The sequence below is a fragment of the Nipponia nippon genome, unplaced genomic scaffold (genome assembly GCF_047370975.1).
Source record: "Nipponia nippon isolate SJK-2023a ecotype South Korea unplaced genomic scaffold, ASM4737097v1 scaffold_8, whole genome shotgun sequence".
Taxonomy (NCBI): domain Eukaryota; kingdom Metazoa; phylum Chordata; class Aves; order Pelecaniformes; family Threskiornithidae; genus Nipponia; species Nipponia nippon.
In genome coordinates, this window is record NW_028262402.1 from 21,451,563 (window position 1) to 21,472,525 (window position 20,963).

At 45.4% G+C, this 20,963-nt stretch overlaps 1 protein-coding gene across 1 annotated transcript; it reads right to left on the bottom strand.

Moving 5' to 3' along the window:
• Positions 1-12,340: 12,340 nt before the first annotated feature.
• On the bottom strand, positions 12,341-18,721 carry THAP1 (THAP domain containing 1). The gene is made up of 3 exons (XM_087741311.1): positions 18,503-18,721; positions 17,858-18,053; positions 12,341-14,434 (listed from the first exon to the last, which is right to left on the bottom strand). The coding sequence occupies exons 1-3, from the start codon at positions 18,571-18,573 to the stop codon at positions 13,967-13,969; spliced, it is 735 nt and encodes a 244-aa protein (XP_087597437.1). The 5' UTR covers positions 18,574-18,721; the 3' UTR covers positions 12,341-13,966.
• Between the last annotated feature and the right edge of the window lie 2,242 nt (positions 18,722-20,963).

Below are 20,963 nucleotides of genomic sequence, written 5' to 3' on the forward strand. Positions count from 1 at the left end.
CCTAGAAGCAAAGATTCATCAGTTTGAGCCCACGTGGTTAATATTAGGAGGAACTGAAGACTTGAAGTTATGATGGAGAGTGCCAAGCCACATTACCCAAAGGCATCATGCAGCCGAGCGTGGAAAATACATTTTCCAGGGAGAGGTGGCAGTGCTGGCTGGGGACCAGAGGGTTGGGAACCTGGACTGAGGGGAGAAGGACGATGGGGAGGAAGGACATGAATGGGAGATGCTGCAAACCAGAACTGAGAGGCCCTGTTTCCAGAACCAAGAGCTGGAGAGGGGTTTGCAGCACTGCCAGGGTTGTTAGCTGCAGGGATGAGAAAAGAGAGGCTACAGAGATGAGGCTGTTGCAGCAGCTATGGGACAGCAGGCTCCTTCCAGATGGATGTACCTTCTCCTTCCCCAACCTGCCTCAGCCTCCCTGGTCGCTGGGGCTGGTATGCCAGGAGCCAAGGGAGGCACACCTGGGATGCCAGTATTTGGGATAGAGCCAGGCTCCCCAGAGCTCCCAAGGGAGGACTGAGTTGCCTTCATGCCATCTCGCACCACACAGGGAGCTAGCAGGAGAATATCAGCCCCGAAGGGTGAGGGACAGTTTCTGGAGCAAAAGTGGAGTGGGAAAGGGTGGCACTCCTGGAGCTTTATCTTTGCCCTGGCACTTTTCCTCTGATCTTCTCTGCTCTCAGTCCTCATCGTCAGCAGACACCTCTCCCCACGAGCAGCTTCCGAAAAGATGCATCTTCTCTGATGCATGCCAGCAACTTTTACAGCAGCAGGCACTTCCACATGCCAGAGGGCACAGAGTTTGCAGCCAGCCATCTGCCTGCCCATACACCCTGAAGCCTCTCGGCTCTCCTCCAGCTCCCTGTCCCCCCTCGCCAGGCACCTTCCTGCCTTCATTCCTCTTAGGTTGCTTACAGGCCCCACCGAGCTCAACCCCATTCAGTCTCTTCCTCCCACCTGTTTGCTCTCCATCCCTTCCTCCTCCTCCATCCACCCTTTTCCCACAGGGAGCTGCACTGCATCCCACCGTCCTTCATCCCTCCCGCGGTGTCCCAGCACAGCCGCCACTTTCCTCCTCCTCCTTTTTTTCCCTTTCTCATGCCGAGAGAAGGTCCTTTCACCTTCTTCTTGACTTTTTCCTTTCCAGTCTCCGTTGTGGAGGCCTCCGTCCCTCCTCTCCCGTGCTGTTTCAGCACCCCTGCCTGGCAGCACCCGGGCAGTGCAGGCAGCAGCGCGTCGCGCCGCAGGCAGCACTTTCGCTGCCGGGCCCAGGGCCGTGCTGTGTGTTGGGATAAGGTCTGTGGATACAATTGGTCCGGCGGACTTGTTCGGGCTCCAATGCAGATTACATGCTGTGTGAGCTTTATTTGGGAGCGCAGGGTGACGTGTGTAGTTTTGAAAACTCATGCTTTCAAAGATGCATTTGTAGCTGGAACTCTGCATAATGTTAATCGGGGCTAGATAACGAGCTCTAAAAATATGTAAGAATTTTGCACTTGTGCATGGACCTGTTTGTGGCAGCACATACGGCTTGCCTCAAGAGATTTAACCTCTTTCACGTACTGGGCAAGGGAATAAAGGTCTTTGTGTCAGCTAGGGAACAAGCAGCCACTTAGCACAGCAAGCTGGGAAAGGGCTGACAGAGGTTGCCAGAACTGAACTCACTTTCATGCTGGTCTCAGACAGTTGTTTCAGCGGTGACCAGGCTCTGCAAGTATGGGGACAAGGTTTTGCAGAATAAGAGCCGTTCCAGTCCTGGGTTTCCTTGGTGCCTTCGTACCATGATGAACTCCTGCCTGCCCTCTTCCCATTTCCACCACATTTACGTGAATGCAGACTTGAGACAGCTTTGAGTCCCCATGCCTTCTAACAGTGTACAGTCCGTGCAACTGCCCACTGCCTGTTTCCCTGTAAAAACCTTCCACTGCTCCATTGGGACTGGAGACATGTAGGGAGATGGACCTTTTGGAGGTGCACAGGCTCTTCACCACTGTATGCACATCAATATTTCTTATAGAGGGTGCATTGCCCTCTGCATTAGACTCTTTGTTTTCCTTTTTCAGTTCTAACTTTACCGTGAGATCTCGTTCAGGATGTGGCACCTTGTCTTGGGGCTCTATGGTCAGTTCCTGCATTTTGTTGACACTAGCTAGCTCTGAAATATGATAATTTTCACCACTGTTTGGTCTGAGTTGATAACTGTACATGAAGATTGGGCCTGGCTCTGCTATTATATCAGCTTGTCCTTCCATTTTATCAAGCTCACCTCTGCTTTGGTAAGTGCTCCTCACAGCCCAAATTTTATCTGCAGCATCATGGGCTTGCTGTCCAGATGTCAAGGCTTGGAAGACTTCAGGGATAAGCACACTGTTAGCAAGGGTCAAGACTTTGCAGGGTGTGAGAGAAAACTCTGTTTTGAAGACAACTGCTCCAGGAATGCCAGAAGCGCCTAGTTCATGTCTATCTCTACATTGGGCTCTCAGCCTCTCATTTTCAGTGCTAACACCTGGTGCCTGGGCGCCCTTATTGAAATGCACGCAGTGCTCCATGACAAGAGGGAGCACTATTGTCCTCTTTTCTGCTTTCTCCTTCCAATTTAATGCAGGCTTTTTATCCCCAAGGCAATCGTAAAACCCAAAGGGCAATTCCTGCCGTGTCCTATGGCCTCGGTAAGCTGCCTGAATCCTGGCAGCAGCTTTGTTCATTTCGTCCACGTCTCTTCGGACACAATAGCCCCGCCACACAGCCTGAATCATGATAGCTGACAGACTTTCTTTTTGGAGCCGCTGTATCTGGCATGGGAGGGTGGGGGACTCCCTTGGAGATACCATAGCAAAATCAAATGCTTTGTCAGAAATTGGATGAGGCACACAATCCCTGTTCCTTCCTGTGATTGAGGGCATTTGCTCTTTATAATTTTTTTCTGAGTTAGCAGAGAGGGTTGCTTTGTGGGTCCACATCGTCCAAACACGATTCACAAAGAGATTTCTTTTTAGCTTTAGAAATATATCTTGACACAGATAATTCTCTATTGTCCAAAAGATGAAAATGTAGCATATTTGCTAGGAATGCCCCAAGGCCCATATGCTTTTGACTCTTTCTTCATTATGTTACTGGATGTTGTTTTGGTGCTTGTGGCTTTTTTCATGATGTTTCAATAAAAAGAAATGTAATTGCTGTTGTGCATTTTCCTCTGCTGCTCTATGCCTCTTGCTGCCTGCTTGGATTACAGAAAGACAGTTACTTCCACAGTTAATAAGTTCTCCATCATGTGCATTTTCAGCATGTGTCTTAGGAGTTACATTTCTGTGGGAAAATGTTATATATTATATACTCAAATCTGCAAGTATACAATAGCCTTATCAGATTGTGCTTCATGAACACAACCCTCATACTCGAATTTTTGTACATTGTGAGTTGTTCTACCTTTTTTTTTTTGAAAGCTACTATTTTTACAGAAAATGCAGCAGCAGCACTGGTTGTTTCAGCCACATTCAGACTCATAAAACTCAGGAGCTGAGAAACAGCTCCTCAACATAGGCCACAGAGCTACAGGACAGATGCCTGTGCCTTCATCTTTAGCTTTCAGAAATAAATTGGAAGAGGATGGGAGAAAAAAAAAAAACAAAACCAAACAAGTGTTAAATCCTTGCTTGTGTGCCAAGGTGGCCACTCTTTGGTTGATTCAGACTTGTTCTGACCATTTCCTTTCACCTTGAGGGCTCTTCAGAAACTTTCCCCTGCCAACCATTCATCACCACCATGCCTCGCCACCCCTTACATGCCGTCCCTCTCAAAACAGGAGCCAGAAATGTTAAAAGGCTCCCTGTTTGGCTGACACATGATGTGAGTGCAGTATGGCCACCTCACTCAGGCACTGCTTTGCTGAGATTTTACATGCCTGACTTTCCAGGTGCCTACCAAGTAAGAACATGCTGAAGTCCTGCAAAGGGAAACAGAGCCTGCTCTGCTTAGAAATGCTCCATCTCCAAATGATGGCTAGGTTTGCTTAAGTCAGGAGCCATTGGCAATGCCAAGCATCTTCAGCCACCCAGGATCCTGGCTGTTTAGTCCTTCTGGGAGTAAGACCCCTGATGTTTGAGATGCACCCATCTTTTACATGATATCAAATGGTTGCAACTCTTGCCCAGGAAGAAGGAGGTCTGGATCCAGCCTGGACTCATATTTTGGAGGCTGTGGCATGCTGAGAGCAAAGTCCCCCCACTGAGCTACATTATGAAGTAGGAATTTTAACATAGCAGTCAGGACACTCAGTTGAATGGGGCAGCCCCTATGACGTGCATGCATTTTACTTTGGATTATCCCAGGTTAAAAAGCAGAAACTGCTCTGGCAGCAACCAGTCAGCAGACCAGACCACACCTCTGTCACAGTGCTCACCCTAACCAGCAGCATAAAGCCAACTTCTCCATGGGAAAACAGTGGTCGGGGAGTTTGCAAGAGATTCTTCATTTAATATCTCCCGCTAACTCGCTTCTGTCCTTCTCTAGTCAAGTCACAGCAGGGCTCAGGCCAGCCCACTGCTGTTCTGAAGACCACCTCCTGATGGTTTGAGCTGGGATGTGAACTTTCTAGCCAGAGGTGCCTGCTTGCCATGCTGAGTCTGTATTTTTTAGGCTAATGTCAAATAATTTATAAATTCCTTCTTGAGGTTTCTGAAGATTAGATAGAAATGTTCACAGGTAGGAAACAAAGAGATAGAATATGTAGGACCATCATTTTGAACTTCTGCAGCATATTTTGGGCTTCCATTTTCACTGGCTCATGAACAGATAGTACACTTAAATGTAGACCCAGAAACCAGCTTTCACATACAATAACTTCTGGAATTTCCTGTCCATAATAACTTATTATATGAAGCCATTATTTCCGGTTCAAAAGGAGATATAGTCCCTTTGAATGTCTACCTATGTGCTTAAAATTCAGTGTTGCCTAACTCCAGGTATTTGCTTGTTACATTAAAGTTTTTCACTGCTGTGTTCATGAACATGTACAAACAAAACCCAGTTAGAATTCTGAGTGGCACAAATGAAACAGTGGATATTAGCTGATTTTTCAGTGGTTTTTCAGTTTTCATACCAGATGTCTAAGAGTATTGAGTATAGAAGAAATAAAGGCCTTGGACATGCATGCATAATAACCTATAACTACAACAGAACAGTTGTGAGTAATACCAATTAGCCTGGGACTATGGAAACACTTGATATTAAACATGAGTGTAAACAAAGCACAGCATATCAGATAGATACCTTCACAGTTTCCAAGTGAAATCAGAGTATGGTTTTTTATGTGATTTACAAAAATTAACTTTTAGGCAACATATAATCATAACAGAAGGGATGTGAAGGTAATGCTAACTAGTAGAATGTCCTGTAATTATTTGGTGGCATATGCAACCAATGGATATATCTTAAAACTGTGTAAGTTCATCAAATAGTTTAAAGTTTTAAAACAGCAAACTGAGAGGTTTTGAGACCCAAAAAGCTATCTCTACTACATGACATCTTTGATATCTGTCATTTATCTTGCTTCTGACAAGCCAGAGAAGCTGAATACAAACCCCAAATGTTTACAGCTTCACCTCGCTAGAAAGCATAATTGATGTTACTTATAAAAATATGCAAAAATTAGATTTTCCTTTTCTACCATGCTAGAATATCCTATTTCCTGTAACTGTTTTAATGGCCTGTCTTCAGGTAACTTCATCTAATAGCAAACAAAGGTTGGGTTGGAATAACTCCCTGAACTAGGAGCACAGTCCAACAGTTTGTGTGTATAAGTAGGAGGAGGCACGTATGGGACCACAGCCAAAATGCTCTGCAGACTACCCCTGCAGTGCAGGGGGACTGGGACTGGGAAGAGGTCCAGCTCTCTGAAGGAAGGCTGGTAAGTGCATGGCCAGACCCTGGCAGGTCAACAGATAACAGGGAAGAGTGCCAGGAGACAAATTGCCATGGCTCTTGTAGAGCCTGCAGAACAAATGCCACCCCCACTAAACTCGACAAAGGCCCAAAAAGGCCTTTTAACTGCCTTAGACCCTAATGAAACACACTGGACTGCTGTCATCCTTTTCCAGGTTATCACCCGTATTTGTCCTCACTGGGGCAACTCCTCACATTCACTTCCAATGCAATGTGCCTGCCTCAACCAATGTTTCAGTCAGCCAACAGATTGGTTTCATAAGATTTGCGATGTTTTGAGCCTCTCAGCAAGCCTGCAGAGCATGATGCGTTAACTCCAGATGCACCAGATGATCAGCAAAATCGAGAGGAGCTAAAAAAAAAGACTGCAGAAACGCTTCAGAGTTTAATTCCTCTACCGGTAATGGGGATAACTGTTTGGCTAGAAATGCTATCAGACACCTTATTCACTCAGGTAAATAACCATTTATCATTGCAGCTGGATTTTACCTTACCATGATCTCACAGCAGCGCAGCAGACTGCCACACTGCTGTTCAGCCCATCTCCCATTGTGACATCATGATCAAACACTTAGCAGCTGAAGCCATATACGGTTTCATGACTTTGTTGCCAAAGAACGATGCTGCTAAGTCTTGTCTGAGGCAATGACACTGCCCCAGTGTTCCCTCTTCTGCACAAGGCTGGTGACAAAAACCCATGGTGGACTTTCCAGTGATACAATGATACCATTTTCAGCCATATAAAGAAGAAGTCCCAGCTCCATGGGATTCAGCAAGGCTTTGCCCAAAATGTTCAGAGTTAGGCTTTCAGCATTTCAGCACAGGCAGGAATTTTATGGTTGATTTCTGTGGGAGGAAAGTTACGCCAGTGGTGAAGACATTGCTCAGAAAGCTCTCAGCTCCCCTGAGAATCACTGAGCTCACTTTTATACCTCATATATAGTGTCTTACATATAGGAATCAAGAGGCAAGTAGAATAAAAGTAAAAACTCAGCTTGAAAGCACAGAGAGGAAAACCCATTGAAATGATAAGCAAGCCTCCTCTTTCCTCAGGCCAAACTCATCCATTAACCTGAAGCAGTCTTCAGCTGAGACATGCTTTTCATTCCACTGCTGTTTCCAACAGTCGTCTTTTGCATTTTCATCTCTGTGGCACATTTTGGAGTATGAAAAAGTAAAAAGTTACCAGTCCATAATAAAAGGTTACTCCTCCACGTTCCAAACACAACCTCTGTAACTGAGCAGGTCAGTGTCTTGTTACCATGTATAAAAGATCAGAAAAGGCAAATGTGGTAAGAAACACAGATGTTTAAATTCTGAAAGTATTAATAGAAAAGATCAAATGAATCTTTGGTAAGACAGAAGAGCGATGCTGTAGAGGAGCAAGGCAAGGCACACAAGAAAAAGTCAGAGAAAATGAGGTAATGTTCAAGATTAGAAAATATTTCTAGTGGGGAGAAAAGTCTTACTTCTACAGTCATATCTCATCACAGAGATGATGGGTTCAGCAGACAGATGCTCGCAAGACTGTGGTGATTGTACTGTGAAAAACAAGCAAGGTCAATGTCATCTACTTCATGTATAAGCTTATGATTTCTTCTGTGACTGAAGGCGTAGAAGGTGTTGAAGGAGGCTGGGTTTTGATTTGGTGTAGGAATCCAGTCTGTCAGGCAGCATTGGGAACAACACAAGAAAGCACCATTTACAGATATTAGTTTCATTTAATTACATCTGGTCACTGAAGTTATATACATGTCAATTACCTGACAGCTGTTAAGCTGGCATATCATGAAGCAAAAAATGTAAGTCATAACAGGCAGGCCAAGAGGTAAATGTCAATATCGATGGTACAATGGTTATCAACAGAGTGATACTGTTAGATTAATTATGATGTCATCATAAGCTTGCTTGAACATTTGAGTGTGAAAAATATTACATATATATATATATATATATATTGTTTTTTAGTTATATGAAAAGTTACCACCAGGAAATCTGACTTCGTCAGCTGATGGCAGTACCAGAGAAAGATAACTCCGCTGATACCATAACTGTGGTTTGTGTGTGTGTGTTTTAAATAGATTACATCCAAATAACTAGAATTCCTCAAGCTGAAATAGCCACATGCACTTTCACTTGGGGGGACAGACATGTTTCCTATTTGAGGAGATTTGCATGCTGTAGTACCTGTAGTGCAGAACATGCCCAGTTCCTTGCCATGTTGGACACAAAAAAACCCCACCTCTGAGCAATTTCAGTCCTTTGTCAGTCAAAGAAAAGAAAACTAATAAAAAGATTTTCCTGTCTGGACTCAGAAGGAGAGAAATGAAGGTAAGAACTGAATGTGCATACAGACTACAGAATTTGAGGTTATTGATAAATAAATTCTTTTTTCAGTCCTTGGACATAACACCACAAATATTCATTCATCTGGCAGTGACTCCTGGAGTCCCTCAGATAAACTGCCACCACAAAATCACGTGATAAAATGCTATATCAGCTCAGGACACCTATGAGACAAGCCTGCAAGTGTAGACCAAGCTTAAAATATTGGAAATGGAAACATTTGTCAGCAAGGCCAGCCTCTGTGGCCTGAGCTCACATGACATGTGCTCTAGCAAGAGCAGAAGACTCCACCTTGGTACCTCACAGCCATCTTGGGAACAACTCTCTCTCCGTTTAGATGTCTTTGCGTCTTTGCGTGCAGGTACCATTTCTCTGGACCCAACAGCATCAACATCAGTGAACTGATGAATAAACAGTCCGATCCTATCAACACAAGAAAAGAAGAAGAAAAAAAAAAATAAAACAAAACCACAAAAAAAGACTGAGAACTTTGGACTGAGCTGTGAAAGTGGGTATCCTGAAGCTTACTTCTCTGCAGAGCCAACTGCTGTGGTTATTACCCTAAAGCTGAAAGCGCAGGTGGAAGTCTTGGGATTTCTTAAGCCCGGAACAAGATCCCTTCCTCTTAACATAATAAAAGTACCACCCCTGAAAACTCCTTCCTTTCTGAGCCACAGCTCCAGACTGTAAAGCACCTGAAGCCAAAAAGTTCACTTCTTCCTGGAAAAGACATATGTGAGGACACACCTGCAAAGAGATGGTGTGGGGATGTGTGACTGACCCCTGCAATGGGAGAAGGCCCAGAGAAGATGGGCAAGAATGATGAGATCAGGAAGAATGTAAGGAATAATGACGAATTGTCATAAGGAAAGCTGAAATTACCTCAACACAAGGGGGACTGGATGGTAACCTTTGTTTTAGGTATACGGCTGTATCATTCAGTTATCAGATTGCATAAACAGCCTTCCCTGAAATAATTAGTCGAGAGTAATGTTTTCCTGAGGTAGCCAGACCAGCATGGGAGGGGAACCTGTATGTGACTTAGCCGAATATAAAGTATAAAAACTGAACAACTCACAAAATTAGCTTGGAAGAAAGCAACTGGTTTGAGCTGGGTTTAACCCACATATTCCTTCCCGGCAACTGTGTACACAGTTCCATGACAGCGAGCATTTAGAGACCAGTAATAGGAATTTATACAGTACGTTTGTATTGTGATCCCACTGTACATTGCAATTGCTATACTGTGCTTGTGTTGCGATTTCAGTACATTGCTGTATCATTCTGCTAATCAAAGTCCTGGCTTACATCTATGAGAACCTGGTTGGAGAGTATTGGACTCTGGCTGGGGGGCTGGTAAATGAGCCCAAGACGAAAGAAGAAACCATGACTGAAGGCAAGACCTCCTCCTTTTTCTGGATTATCTGTCCCAGGTCACAGAACTCAAGATCTCCCAACAGGAAATCATGTCTTTCACAGACTCAAATACTGAAGAGCTGGTTCATCTATAGATGACTAGTATAGCCACAGACCCTGAACCTTTAATAGTCACATCCAGTGAAACCTGAAAGGAAATGAGAAGCCTGCCTAATTTGCTCAAGTTCTCCCTGAGTTTATTAAAAAAAATAAATAAATGACTAGCCTCCTGGTATTCTCCATGCTCCTCCCTAACCAAAACACCTTTTAATAGACCACTAGAACGAATTAGGATGCAGAGGACAATCACTTTTTCAGAGGTTCCGGCAATGTGTGAGGCCAGGCCTTACAATCAATTTTCCCTATACAATGGGAGGCGGTAGCTACAGGAGGATCACTAGATCATTTTGCACGACAGGCAATACAAGGCTTGATACTCAATGCTAAATGAAGTAACAGTGACAGGACTGTGGAGAGATTTAATTATTGCGATGATATAATTATGACAATGTAATGTACCTGTTCTCAAGAGAGGTTCTTGAAAATGTCCTTCTGAGTAACTGATTTAAATGTTTTCTTTGACTTAAGAATATTTAAGATTACTTCCCTTTGGGAACTGTTTCAAGTTAAACATAGCAGATTAAACAACAACTTTGCAACACATTTTTTCTGCACACTTTGAAACTCCTTCAGTCTGTATAACACTGTAAGGCCTTCTGCCCAATTTGCACAATAAAATGCTGCAGTTCCACCAAAAGATCTCTATAAGAAGATAAAATTTCCATTGAAAGCATTGAACAGGCACAAAGAGAAATCTGTAATAGCAATTACTGCCATCATCATATTTTTGAATCATGTATCCTGCTTCGCTCTTTCTCATTTTTTAGTGTGTTAGTATCATGGCTAAAGTATGGCAAATAACCTGCTGTGCTTAAAACACCAGGAGTTACAGACCTCAACGTGCAGTCATGACAGACTGTAAGCATCAACGTGCTTTGGCAGATTGTGTTTTTGTTGTTGAAATTAGACAATAGCTCAAAACACTCCTTTCCATCCCGCCAAAGACACTTGATGAAGGTGTAAGCTGATAGGAAACAGGTAAGCCTATAGACTAAAACCTAAAACAGATCTCAGAAAAGAAACAAAGCAAAAGGGCAACTAGGAATAACTGCCTGGTTCCAGAGAAGCATGTGATAGGAGAAGTCTTTTGAAATGGACTTAGAAACTGTGGTGGTTTTAGTTTTACCCAAGCAACTACTTTGCTTTCCTTCTTCCTACATTTAAACTGGGATTTGCTTTGCACTTTCTTCAGCTGCAAGAGAACTCCTTCAAAATTCACAGAGGACACCTGTACCCTAAATGCTATATAGAGCTGAAGGAAAATGAAATCTCAGCAAGACAGAAGATTTCTTGGAAATCTCAGCTTCACTAATTTGCTGCCATAGTCGTTAAGACCACACTAGTAACAACATAGACAAGACAACAACTGGAAGCAGAGGAGAAAAAAGGGCAGTGACGAAGGACTCCCTCAGTGTGGCAAGCATTAATCCAAGTATTTAGCTGTTCATTTTTTCCTCATAAAAAAACTCTGGGTTTGAACTGTCCCAGTTAGACAAGGAAATCTAATACTTCACAGAGGTGTAAGGAGAAAAAAAGTAAACACTACACACAAGCCAGATATCCTACCACAGCAAAAGGGAAATTGGGGCAACAGGGGGAAGTAAGCCAACACTTTTCTTTTTAGAAGTGTCTCTAATTTCTGCCTGTTGAAGCATCAGCCCATTTCAAAACAAATAGCTCTGTCCAGATTTTAAGGACAGAGGATTTTGTTGCCAATTTTGCTACTTTCTAACTTCCTTGAATTGTTTGCTTTATAAAATAGGCTTCAGTGAAGTGCAGTTACATGCATTTAAAGAAATGTCAGCTGCTTCATGGGCAATTGGACAACCACATGCCATTCTGCATTCCCACCTCTGCTTTTTAAATCCCAGTAATTTTTTTCAGAGATGTTTACAAAATTGCTGCTATGTGCAGGTACCAGTTGTGGCCAATACAAAGAGGAAGTGATGCAGCCCTTTTCTACAGCTGATTGTGTGAATGTAACAGATCCCACTTTAAAAAAAAGAGGAAATCGGTCTTCATCTGCCTCTCCACAACAAGCCAAACCTGCTGCTTTAGTGAGCCAAATTGCCCCACAGAAGGGTGCAACCAGCACCAGAAGCAGTGCAAATAAGAAGGGTGGTATTGGGAGTACACAGCCAAAGCGCGGGGGGAGGAGGGAATGGCAGGAGCACCTGTGGTATTGCAGCAACCCACCCTGCTTCAGGAAGTCACGCTTAAAATTCCCGGAGAGCAAGAAGAGAGGGTATTTTGCAGAGAAAACAGAAACAATCTGCTATCTGGCCACACATGCCAACAGCATAGCAACACTTGTTTAAACGTCTTGTCGCTTTTTGAATTTTAGCATTTTCAAGTTTATTTTAAGTATAAAGCATAACAGCAACAAGGCTTGGGAACACTGTGAGAAAAACTCAGCATCTACACCAGGGAACTACTTTAGAAAAAAGATACAAAGTGTCAAGCTAGCTTTGGCAAAGTCCTGGGAAAAGAGGAGAGAGAGCAATTAAAAATCTAACACACCATTTGCTTTTTATTTTTCATCAGGTATAATAAATGTACACAAAAGGATGCATCAGCATTTTTGTTCATCTTAAGTATGTGAAATGGTAGGGGAAGTAGATACATGGCATGAGTGAGGTCAGAAGTATCAAGACTGGTTCGAAACATTTCAAAATGCCATGCTAACAGGATATTGAGGGAAGCTTTTGAAGCCATCATGAATAGGGCTTGATTAATGTCAGAGCTAGAATCCACACTACACACAAGTTTGACATGGACTGAGAAAAGCAATTTTCCTCCTGTCTAATACATCCAGGAATTTCAGCTGTGAAGGCTACAGTAGGGTTAGCATGATACCATTTTCTTTCATTTTCAATGAGTTCATTGACTTAACAAATTATTAGACAGTAAGTGCAAACTGCTGCACTACTTTGTCATGCTAAATTCATTTTTAGGAAAAGTCTTAATAAGGCTGAAGGAGAGGCAGCAGCATTTGAGATATTAAAAACCAGTCTAGCACCAAGCAACTCTCAAAGTCTAATTCCATAACTGCCCTTTGGTGGATGCCTTTTGGGGAGCCGGGGCGGGGGGGGAGGGGTGAGAAAGAAAATCACAGTATAGTGCAATGAAAGTCACAGATGCCTGACACCCTGGCTACGTAAAAAAAATCTTCTTCATTTCCTGAAGCTACGCACCGTTGAGATGTGGGTTAAGACCAACAATTTCAAAGACGAGAACAACATTCTACCCATTACAGTGCTCATGGGAATGTCACACTTCCAACATATTGGGGACTATATATTGTCAGGGTACTTTTGAAAAGCAGTCACCCTAAACAGTACACTGCCTTCTTGATCCTGCCAACAGTCCAATAACATATATGTTCAGTGCAGCACTGCACTTCAGGAGTATTTTTAAGTGCCCTCAAAACAAAAGCCTCTTCTACAGCTCTCGTCAGCTATGCTAACGAATTCTCCTCATCTCCCTCACAACACACACGTGGTGAAAGGTTACTCCAAAAGAAGAGGTTCATTTACATACCTCACCAAAAGGGATCCAGGAATTAGACCTTTTGCAGTGCTTCGAAGGCATAGCAAACTGAGGTTGGAAGTCTTCCCAGGCTGAAACGTGTATCTTATCTTTCTGCAGCACTTGCAGGTGTTCTTAGCTGGCCTAATTCTGTTCCTTCTGAAATCAGTGAAAACTACTTGCTAAGGATCACCAAAGTCAACATTAAATGCCTTGACAAAGCTTTGCACTAAGTGTACAACAACCTCAACTTCACTCTCAGCCAGATTCAGTTCCCCATCCCCTGTAAGCATGACAGCTACTGTAAAAAAAAAAAAAACCAAAAACCAAACAGATTTTAAATGTATTTAACCTTGCATCCTTTCCTTCTGTAAAGCAATTCAGATTTTGTGAACCAAATGCATATTCTAATTCTGAGATGCTTGCATTTTCAATGTATTAAAAGTGTATCAAACTGAAATGACAATGAAGAAAAAATGTGATATCATTTGTACGACTGCTTATTTACTGTTTTAGAATTCTGGAGAGCCTTACACACAGAACTAGAGAGCATTTAGTTTTTAAACTAAATTTCTTGGCCTAGCAAAGTGAAAACTGATGTTCATGACTTCTAGGCAGGTACTTCTACAACTTCAAAATAGTCATTGGGCAGAATCACATATCCTTTTCCTGCCAATATGTCTTTTTCTTTCTGAAACTGAACAATTTCTCTCAGTTTTTCAATTTGTCTTTCCTGACGCCGGCATCGCTGTTGCGCTGTCTTGAGCTTCTTCCGCAGTTTTTCAACTTGTTCCTCCAGCTGCTGAATTCTTTTTCGCTGATGAACTGTATCCTCTACGGTATAGTTGTGATCACAAAAAACAGCAAGATTGCTAGGGGTCTGGAGAGGAGGCATCAATAATCCAATACTTGGATCTACAAATCTGGCATCTATTTGAGATAAATGAAAAGAAGGAGTAGATGGAGATGGCGGTAGTACTGGAGCTGCTGGTGGCGGTGGTGGTGGTGGCGGTGGTGGCGGTGGCGGTGGCGGAGGAGGCGGTAGCGGATCTTCTGGCTGTTCTGCAAATTCTTCAGGCTAGAAACAACAAGAAAAAAAAAAGTACATTTTCATACTTAACATTGTTTACAACACAACTCCCTTACTGCAGCCCCAGAGTAACATAAACAACCAGGACTGAAATTAATAAATTTCAAAGCCTACATTTTCGAAATTGACAAACAGTTCTGGGTCTGTTTTGTTTGGCTTCTCAACAGGAGATATTTTTAAGCAGCTTCATTTTCAGGCCTCTTTGAAACTCAAGTCCTTGATGTCTCAAATCAAAAACTGAAGAACGTAGCAATTATTCTCACTTGAAGACTTAGGCCAAATAAATGTCCACAATTCGCTAAGGAGCAAGAACACAGGCTGCATAAGCCGGAGTTCAGCTGACCTAGTAACTCATCACTGCCATCCCATTCCCCTTTGCCCTTCCTTCTTTCTGCTGCATCTTACCATTATATACTTTGAACCTACCAGCCCACTTAATCAAAAACACAGCAGAAGCAGACAATCTTCTGCTGAGGTAGAATAGGGGTCACCTACTGAGGGGGCTGATAAGCTGGCAGGGCAGAGAGGTAGACACAGCAAGGCCTGCCTCTCAGCAACTGGAAGGGACTGTGTCACTGGTTTTGGGCTGCACCGTAAGGGTTTGGTTTCAAGAGACATGATGAGCCAAAATAAACAGCTCTTCAACAGCAAAGCAGCCTTCCCAGCCCTGGTATTTACTCTTTGCTCAAACGTAGTAAGTTGCTACGGTGACAGAAAGCTATTCGCTCTCCCACCATCACTGCAGAAATCTTCTCTCCTTTATTAAAAGCCAAAGCAATGCAACATGAGGTATGACCTACACCTGCACTGGTGTGTGGAAGGAGTGAGAAACAGGACTGCATGGCTGGCAGATGGGATGGAGAAGGGAGAAGCACGATTCTCCCATTTGGCAGCGGCAGAATATCGATTGGCTCAGCTCCACACGAAACTGAAGTCCTTATCATACTGCTCTCGATGGGTTCACCTGTACGGTTCAGGACAACATGGATCCCTCACCACTTGAGTATAGGTCAGAGCAGAGAATCAGATTCTTTCTGCCCCAAAGGAATGCCGTATAATTCAGAAATGCTTCTGTGCACATGATGATTAAAAAAGCACTGTTTAAACAAAAGAGCTTGTATATTGCCTGTCAAAAAGAAAGCCTAAGACATTCTCAGTGAAAGATGCACTGAATCAACTTTCTAACTACCCACCCGTTGCGAATATTATTGCTACACATAAAAGCGTAAGTGCAGGGACAATGTTAACTCTAAGAGCAGCTGACAATCCTCATCATCTAAACATCAAGCTCATTGGATCCGAAGGTCATGTCATTAACTTCCTTGACTTAACATGCAAACAAGCTAATGCTTGATACTGGGGGGTTTAGATATCCCTCTTGTACAAGCTACACTTGGCAGACAGTAACTGAGAATGCGGTTTTGTGATTGGTCTTGAATGGAAGTTTCATACGCACTCAAATATTACTGATCACTTTAAAATACAAAACCAGCCATCCACCACTCTTATTTCTCAATTATAAGAAATTGCTGCTAACAGTGTGCCTCTCTCATTCACACATGAATATTCTAAAGAGTTTGACCTCATCAGCTGTCACTTTCAAACTCTTCTATTAAAAAAACTACAAGGCAAAGATGTAATCAGCAAAGAGAAATTCACCCTTGTTGGAAGCACAAGCAAAAATCAGATCATTGCTGGACGGCTGAATTCACACAGAGATGTTTATTTGCAGCTTATCCAGCACATGCTACCTCTATAAATATGTTACTATTGTCACAACGTATCATGGAGAACAGATCGTTGGTATCACTGACACATCATAAGTGAATTCTAATTACTTCTTACAGCCAATAAACGGTTCTCCGAAGACATAAGTAAAGAAAAAGAAAGTATTTCAAATTACATAATGCAAAAGATAAAAAGCTGCATTTCAAAATCAGTGTGGATTCAATTCCAAAACAATCATTACTATTCTTTGCTACTATGTTATTTCCTGAAGATAGGTGGCAGTTGATTTAAAAGTGCCATGAGACAAACAGGAACAGCACTAAATCCTTCTCCATAATTAAAAGGCACTCTTTTGTGTTTTTGTAGATCCAGGCATGATAATGAAACGGGGAATGTGGCTCACTACTAATCCTGCTGCACCGGTTGCACTCTTGCACATCACCCTATACACCCATCAAGCTTTCAGACTGTAAAAAATTTTGCAACTATTTTACACGTGACAAAGAAAATGTGTGTCATACAGGTAGCAGGGAAGCGTAATCAAACAAAAAACTTAACACATCTGTATTTACCTGGACATTGTCTGTCTTTCCTTACATACTTTCTGCTTATATTCTCTGCTCTGTTATTAGCCACTTTTCATTTTTCAAATACATTCCCTTTTTATTTCTGCATCAAATCCAATATTGTATGTAAAGAGAAAAATCAAATAAGAGAAAAGTCCCAGTTTTCCTCTGTGCACTTCATCCCATTACAGTCTTTCACCCCCTAGACCTATCATATCCATTCTCTCCTTTGCCACCTACTCTATGGCAGAGTGGCAAGAGATCTAATATTTTATAACCTTTATAGGAGTTAAGAATCAATCTTTTCTATTCTTGTCTTGCCGTTATTACATGAAGAAGGAAGAACTCATAACTGACTTGCATCTCACAGTAAGCTGCTTTAGCAGCACAGTGAAGGGAACAATACATCTCACAGCAGGCGACCATCAGAAGTTCAGAGGCAGAAGTCAGGGACCAGTCTAGCTTATGAGCACAAGGTAACAGTTAAGGCAAGACAGAGATGGTTTCAACACAGACAGATAGCACGTGCAGCTGCTGTTCTGCCCCTCTGTTTGCATCTCACTTTAACTCTGCAGAGCCAGAGGCCAGAGCCCTGTAGAGGGGACAGTTAAGTTTCAGAACTAAGGTCCATCATCTCTTCAATGTTAGCAGTAGCCACCAGTCAGCATGGGACAGTACAGTGCAATTTGTGAGTATTACTGAAGGCTCTCTAAAACTCCAAATATGCCACAAATACAGCTGAACAGCTCAACTACAGGGCAATACTTTCTTACTTTGCTGCCATTCCATTTAATTCAGCACAAGGTTTTGACTGAAGTTACATTGCTCAGGCTTCTGCGTATGCACACAAGAGCAGATCAGAGCTACTGCACATCTGTACAGCGCTCTATGTGCTCCAGAGCCTCGGACAGCCTGCATCGCTGCTCTTGTCAAAGCACATGAGAACAGTTGTTGGACGCGTTTCAGCCTCCACGTGCCTCCAGGTGCACACGCTCAGCCACTATCCTTCACAATCTGCATCTTCTCCCCGCTGCTCTGCTACATCAAGCCCTGCTAGGCTAATATGAGCAACACACACACATTTCAGTACCTTAAACTACGAGTGCTTTGGGTTTACCTTTTCACTGGGTTCAGTATAACAAAATATTGTGGGCACAGCATTTTCTTTCAGAAGCTTGTTGTTGCATTCCCTTTTAAAGCAATCGGGAGTAAAGTGTTCTGAACAAATGCTGCTGTACTTGGTTGGCTTGAAGTTTTTCCTTTTAACAGCAGCTTCCCATTTCTTGCAAAGATCAGGTCTGGTGAGAGGAAACCTGTAAATAAGAAGTACTTTCAGCTTTTCTGGAAAGCTTTTTAACACCGAGTGAGGTTACCGCCGAGCACTGCTGTGCTCGGCTGCGTGATCGCTTGGTCTTCCCTCATCTTTGGAGACAAACCCCTCCTGCCGACCGCACCTCGCACACGGAGCGGGCCGAGGGCCTCCGCACGCCGAAAACCCGGGTTTTTCCCTGAGAAAGGCAGCAAGAGGTGTGCCGCTCCCCGCCTGCCTTAGAGGGCCCGCCGGGACGCGGCCGCCCAGGCGCAGGGGGCCCGCCGGGGCTGCCGGCTCAGCAGCCGCGGGCGATGGCTGCGCCCCGCCCCCGCGCCCCGCAGACCCCGCGCGCGCCCGGCGCCACCCCTCTCCTCCGGGCGGCCGCGCGCGCACCACGGCCCCGGCCCCGCCCCCGCCACCGCCCGGCCCCGCCCCGCCGCCCGCGCTCACTTGTGGAAGGAGATGGGCTTCTCTTTGTCGTATCGGTTCCGGCAGCGGTAGGCGGAACAGGACTGCACCATCCTTCCTCTTCCGCGCCCGCCGCGGCCCGGCGGCGGGGAGATGAGCTCGCGGGCGCCGTTAATTCACCGCCGGGCGCCCATCCTCCCCCTCCCCCCCCCGCCCGTGACCCTCCGAGAGGGACAGGAACAGGACGCGGCCTCTCCCAACTCCAAGATGGCGGCGCCAGCTTCAGCGCAACTCTCGCGGTAGTGGCGGGTGGCGCGCCCGCCCATTGGCCGGGCTGCGAGCGGGGCGGAGCCTCCCCGGTGGGCCCTCCAATCGGGTCGCCGCCTGCGAGCGCGAGGCGAGGTTCCCGTCGCCCCGCCCCCTTCCCCGCGGCCGTGTGTCGTTCCCCCCCCCCGCCATCCGCCACATCTGGGCAGCGGCGGTTGCGGCGCCCAGCGGCCGCCTCCCCCCGCCCCGCCCCGGCCCCCCACGGCCGCCGAGGAGCCCCCGCGGGGCTGAGACGAGGGACGGACGGCCTGAGCCGCGGAGACCCGCCGGCCGCGGCGGAGGGGGCCGGCGCCCACCCGGCTGCAAGGGCTGCCGAGGCTGGCGGCAGCTGTGGCCGCGCTGCAGCCGTGCCTGCAGGGAAGGAGGCCCCTGCGGGGGTTCTGCCGCCTGGGCGGGGCCCGGGGCCCGGGCCGGGGATGCTGGCCCCACCCGGAGGGCAGGGCTGAGGGCGGCCGTGCGGAAGGCTGTTGTCACCCGCGCAGGAAGTTGGCCCTGCGAGACCCGGAGGGTTTCCAGGATCCCTTCGGCGAAAAAAGGGCGGCGGGGGGGAAGAAAAAGAAAACAACAAAAATACCACGTTGCTGTAACACACGCTTGCATTAAGGATGTGTAAAACAGCTCCATTTCACTCACTGAAACTTGGCTTGCAGGTACATCAGCAAATATTAGACATCAATCTAAATAAATCGATCTGTCATTACGGATAAGTTTATTTCAAGCAGCTTCTGTGTTTCTCCGTTCTGTAGGCTCACCTTCTGTCCTGGTTTCAGCTGGATAGAGTTAATTTTCTTCTTAGTAGCTGGTATAGTGCTGTGTTTTGGATTTAGGATGAGAATAAAGTTGATAACACACCGATGTTTTGGCTCTTGCTGAGCACAGTTTACACTAGTCAAGGACTTCTCAGCTTCCCATGCTCTGCCAGGTACACAAGGAGCTGGGAGGGGGCCCAGCCAGGACAGCTGACCCAGACTGGCCAAAGGGCTATTCCATACTGTATGATGTCATGCTCAGTATATAACTGGGGGGAGTTGGCTGGGGGGAAAGCAATCGCTGCTCAGGAACAGGCTGGGCATCAGTCAGTGGGTGGTGAGCAATTGTGTGGTGTATCACTTGCTTTGTATACTATTATTGTATTATATTATTATTATGGCTACTACTACCATTCTATTTCATTTTGCTTCAATTATTAAACTGTTCTTATCTCAACCCACGAGTTTTTCTGACTTTCACCCTTCCAATTCTCTCCCCCACCCCACTGGGGGGGAAGTGAGTGAGTGGCTGTGTGGTGCGTAGTTGCTGGCTGAGGTTAAACCACGACACCTTCCAACTCTGCATTAGATCTGCGAGTAAAACCATCCAATATAACTGACCAACAGGTCTTGTCAGAGGACTGACAAAGGGACCTACCGTTAGTGTCGCCTCTGCCATGTATCACATCATATCTAGAATTTCTCTGGCAATGACCCCAGAGCCAAGTGAACCTCCCCAGCTTTTCCTCTGTCCCCACCCAGGGCCTCATTTTCTCCTCAGTCTACCTTCCCTCTCTGTGCTTGCTTTGTAAGGGAAAGAAGAGAAGCTGTACTGACTTTAGCTTGGAGGCTGCAGCTTCTCTGCCTGGACAGCCCTCTTTGCCCAGCTGTGGAGAAGGTACCAGTCGCTGCTGTTTGCTCACCCAGGAATACGACAGGAAAAGCCCGTACAGCAAGCAGCCGCAGCAATGCTTCCACAAAGCCGCTCGCATTAGCTGTTTCCAGCACTCGGTGTCAGCCAAGCACTGCTAGCTCTGCCCCTCTGCTGTCAGGTCAGCCAAGAGACAAGGAAACAAAAATAAGCTCTTTCTAGCACCACCTTCCTCACCCAGAAAGACACGCTTACTCCTCTCCTATCCACACAAGTGCCTCTGTTTCTGGCTTGTGCCTAATGGCTTTCTTCTCGCTGGAGTCCTGCTGCCACCGGTTTTCTCGGCAGCAAAAATTCTGCCACAGCCTCAGGGAGCAGCAGAGCGGGGCTGCCCGATGGGAGGATGAGCTGGGGGTGGCCAGAGCCGAGGCGGTGGCCTTCACTAGCTGGGCGGGGTCCCGCAGCACCTGAGCAGGGCGGGCAGAGCAGGCGCTAGTGCTTGGACCCAGTGACACGCCCAGACGAGGCGAGGTGATGAACCAGGTACGAGGTCCAC

Excerpts from the sequence above, each read along its gene's own strand:
- THAP1 (XM_087741311.1), bottom strand. The coding sequence starts at position 18,573 with ATGGTGCAGTCCTGTTCCGCCTACCGCTGCCGGAACCGATACGACAAA. Across the intron at positions 18,054-18,502 it reads AAGCCCATCTCCTTCCACAA|GTTTCCTCTCACCAGACCTG; the intron begins GTGAGCGCGGGC and ends TCTTATTTACAG. Across the intron at positions 14,435-17,857 it reads ATACTGAACCCAGTGAAAAG|CCTGAAGAATTTGCAGAACA; the intron begins GTAAACCCAAAG and ends TGTTGTTTCTAG.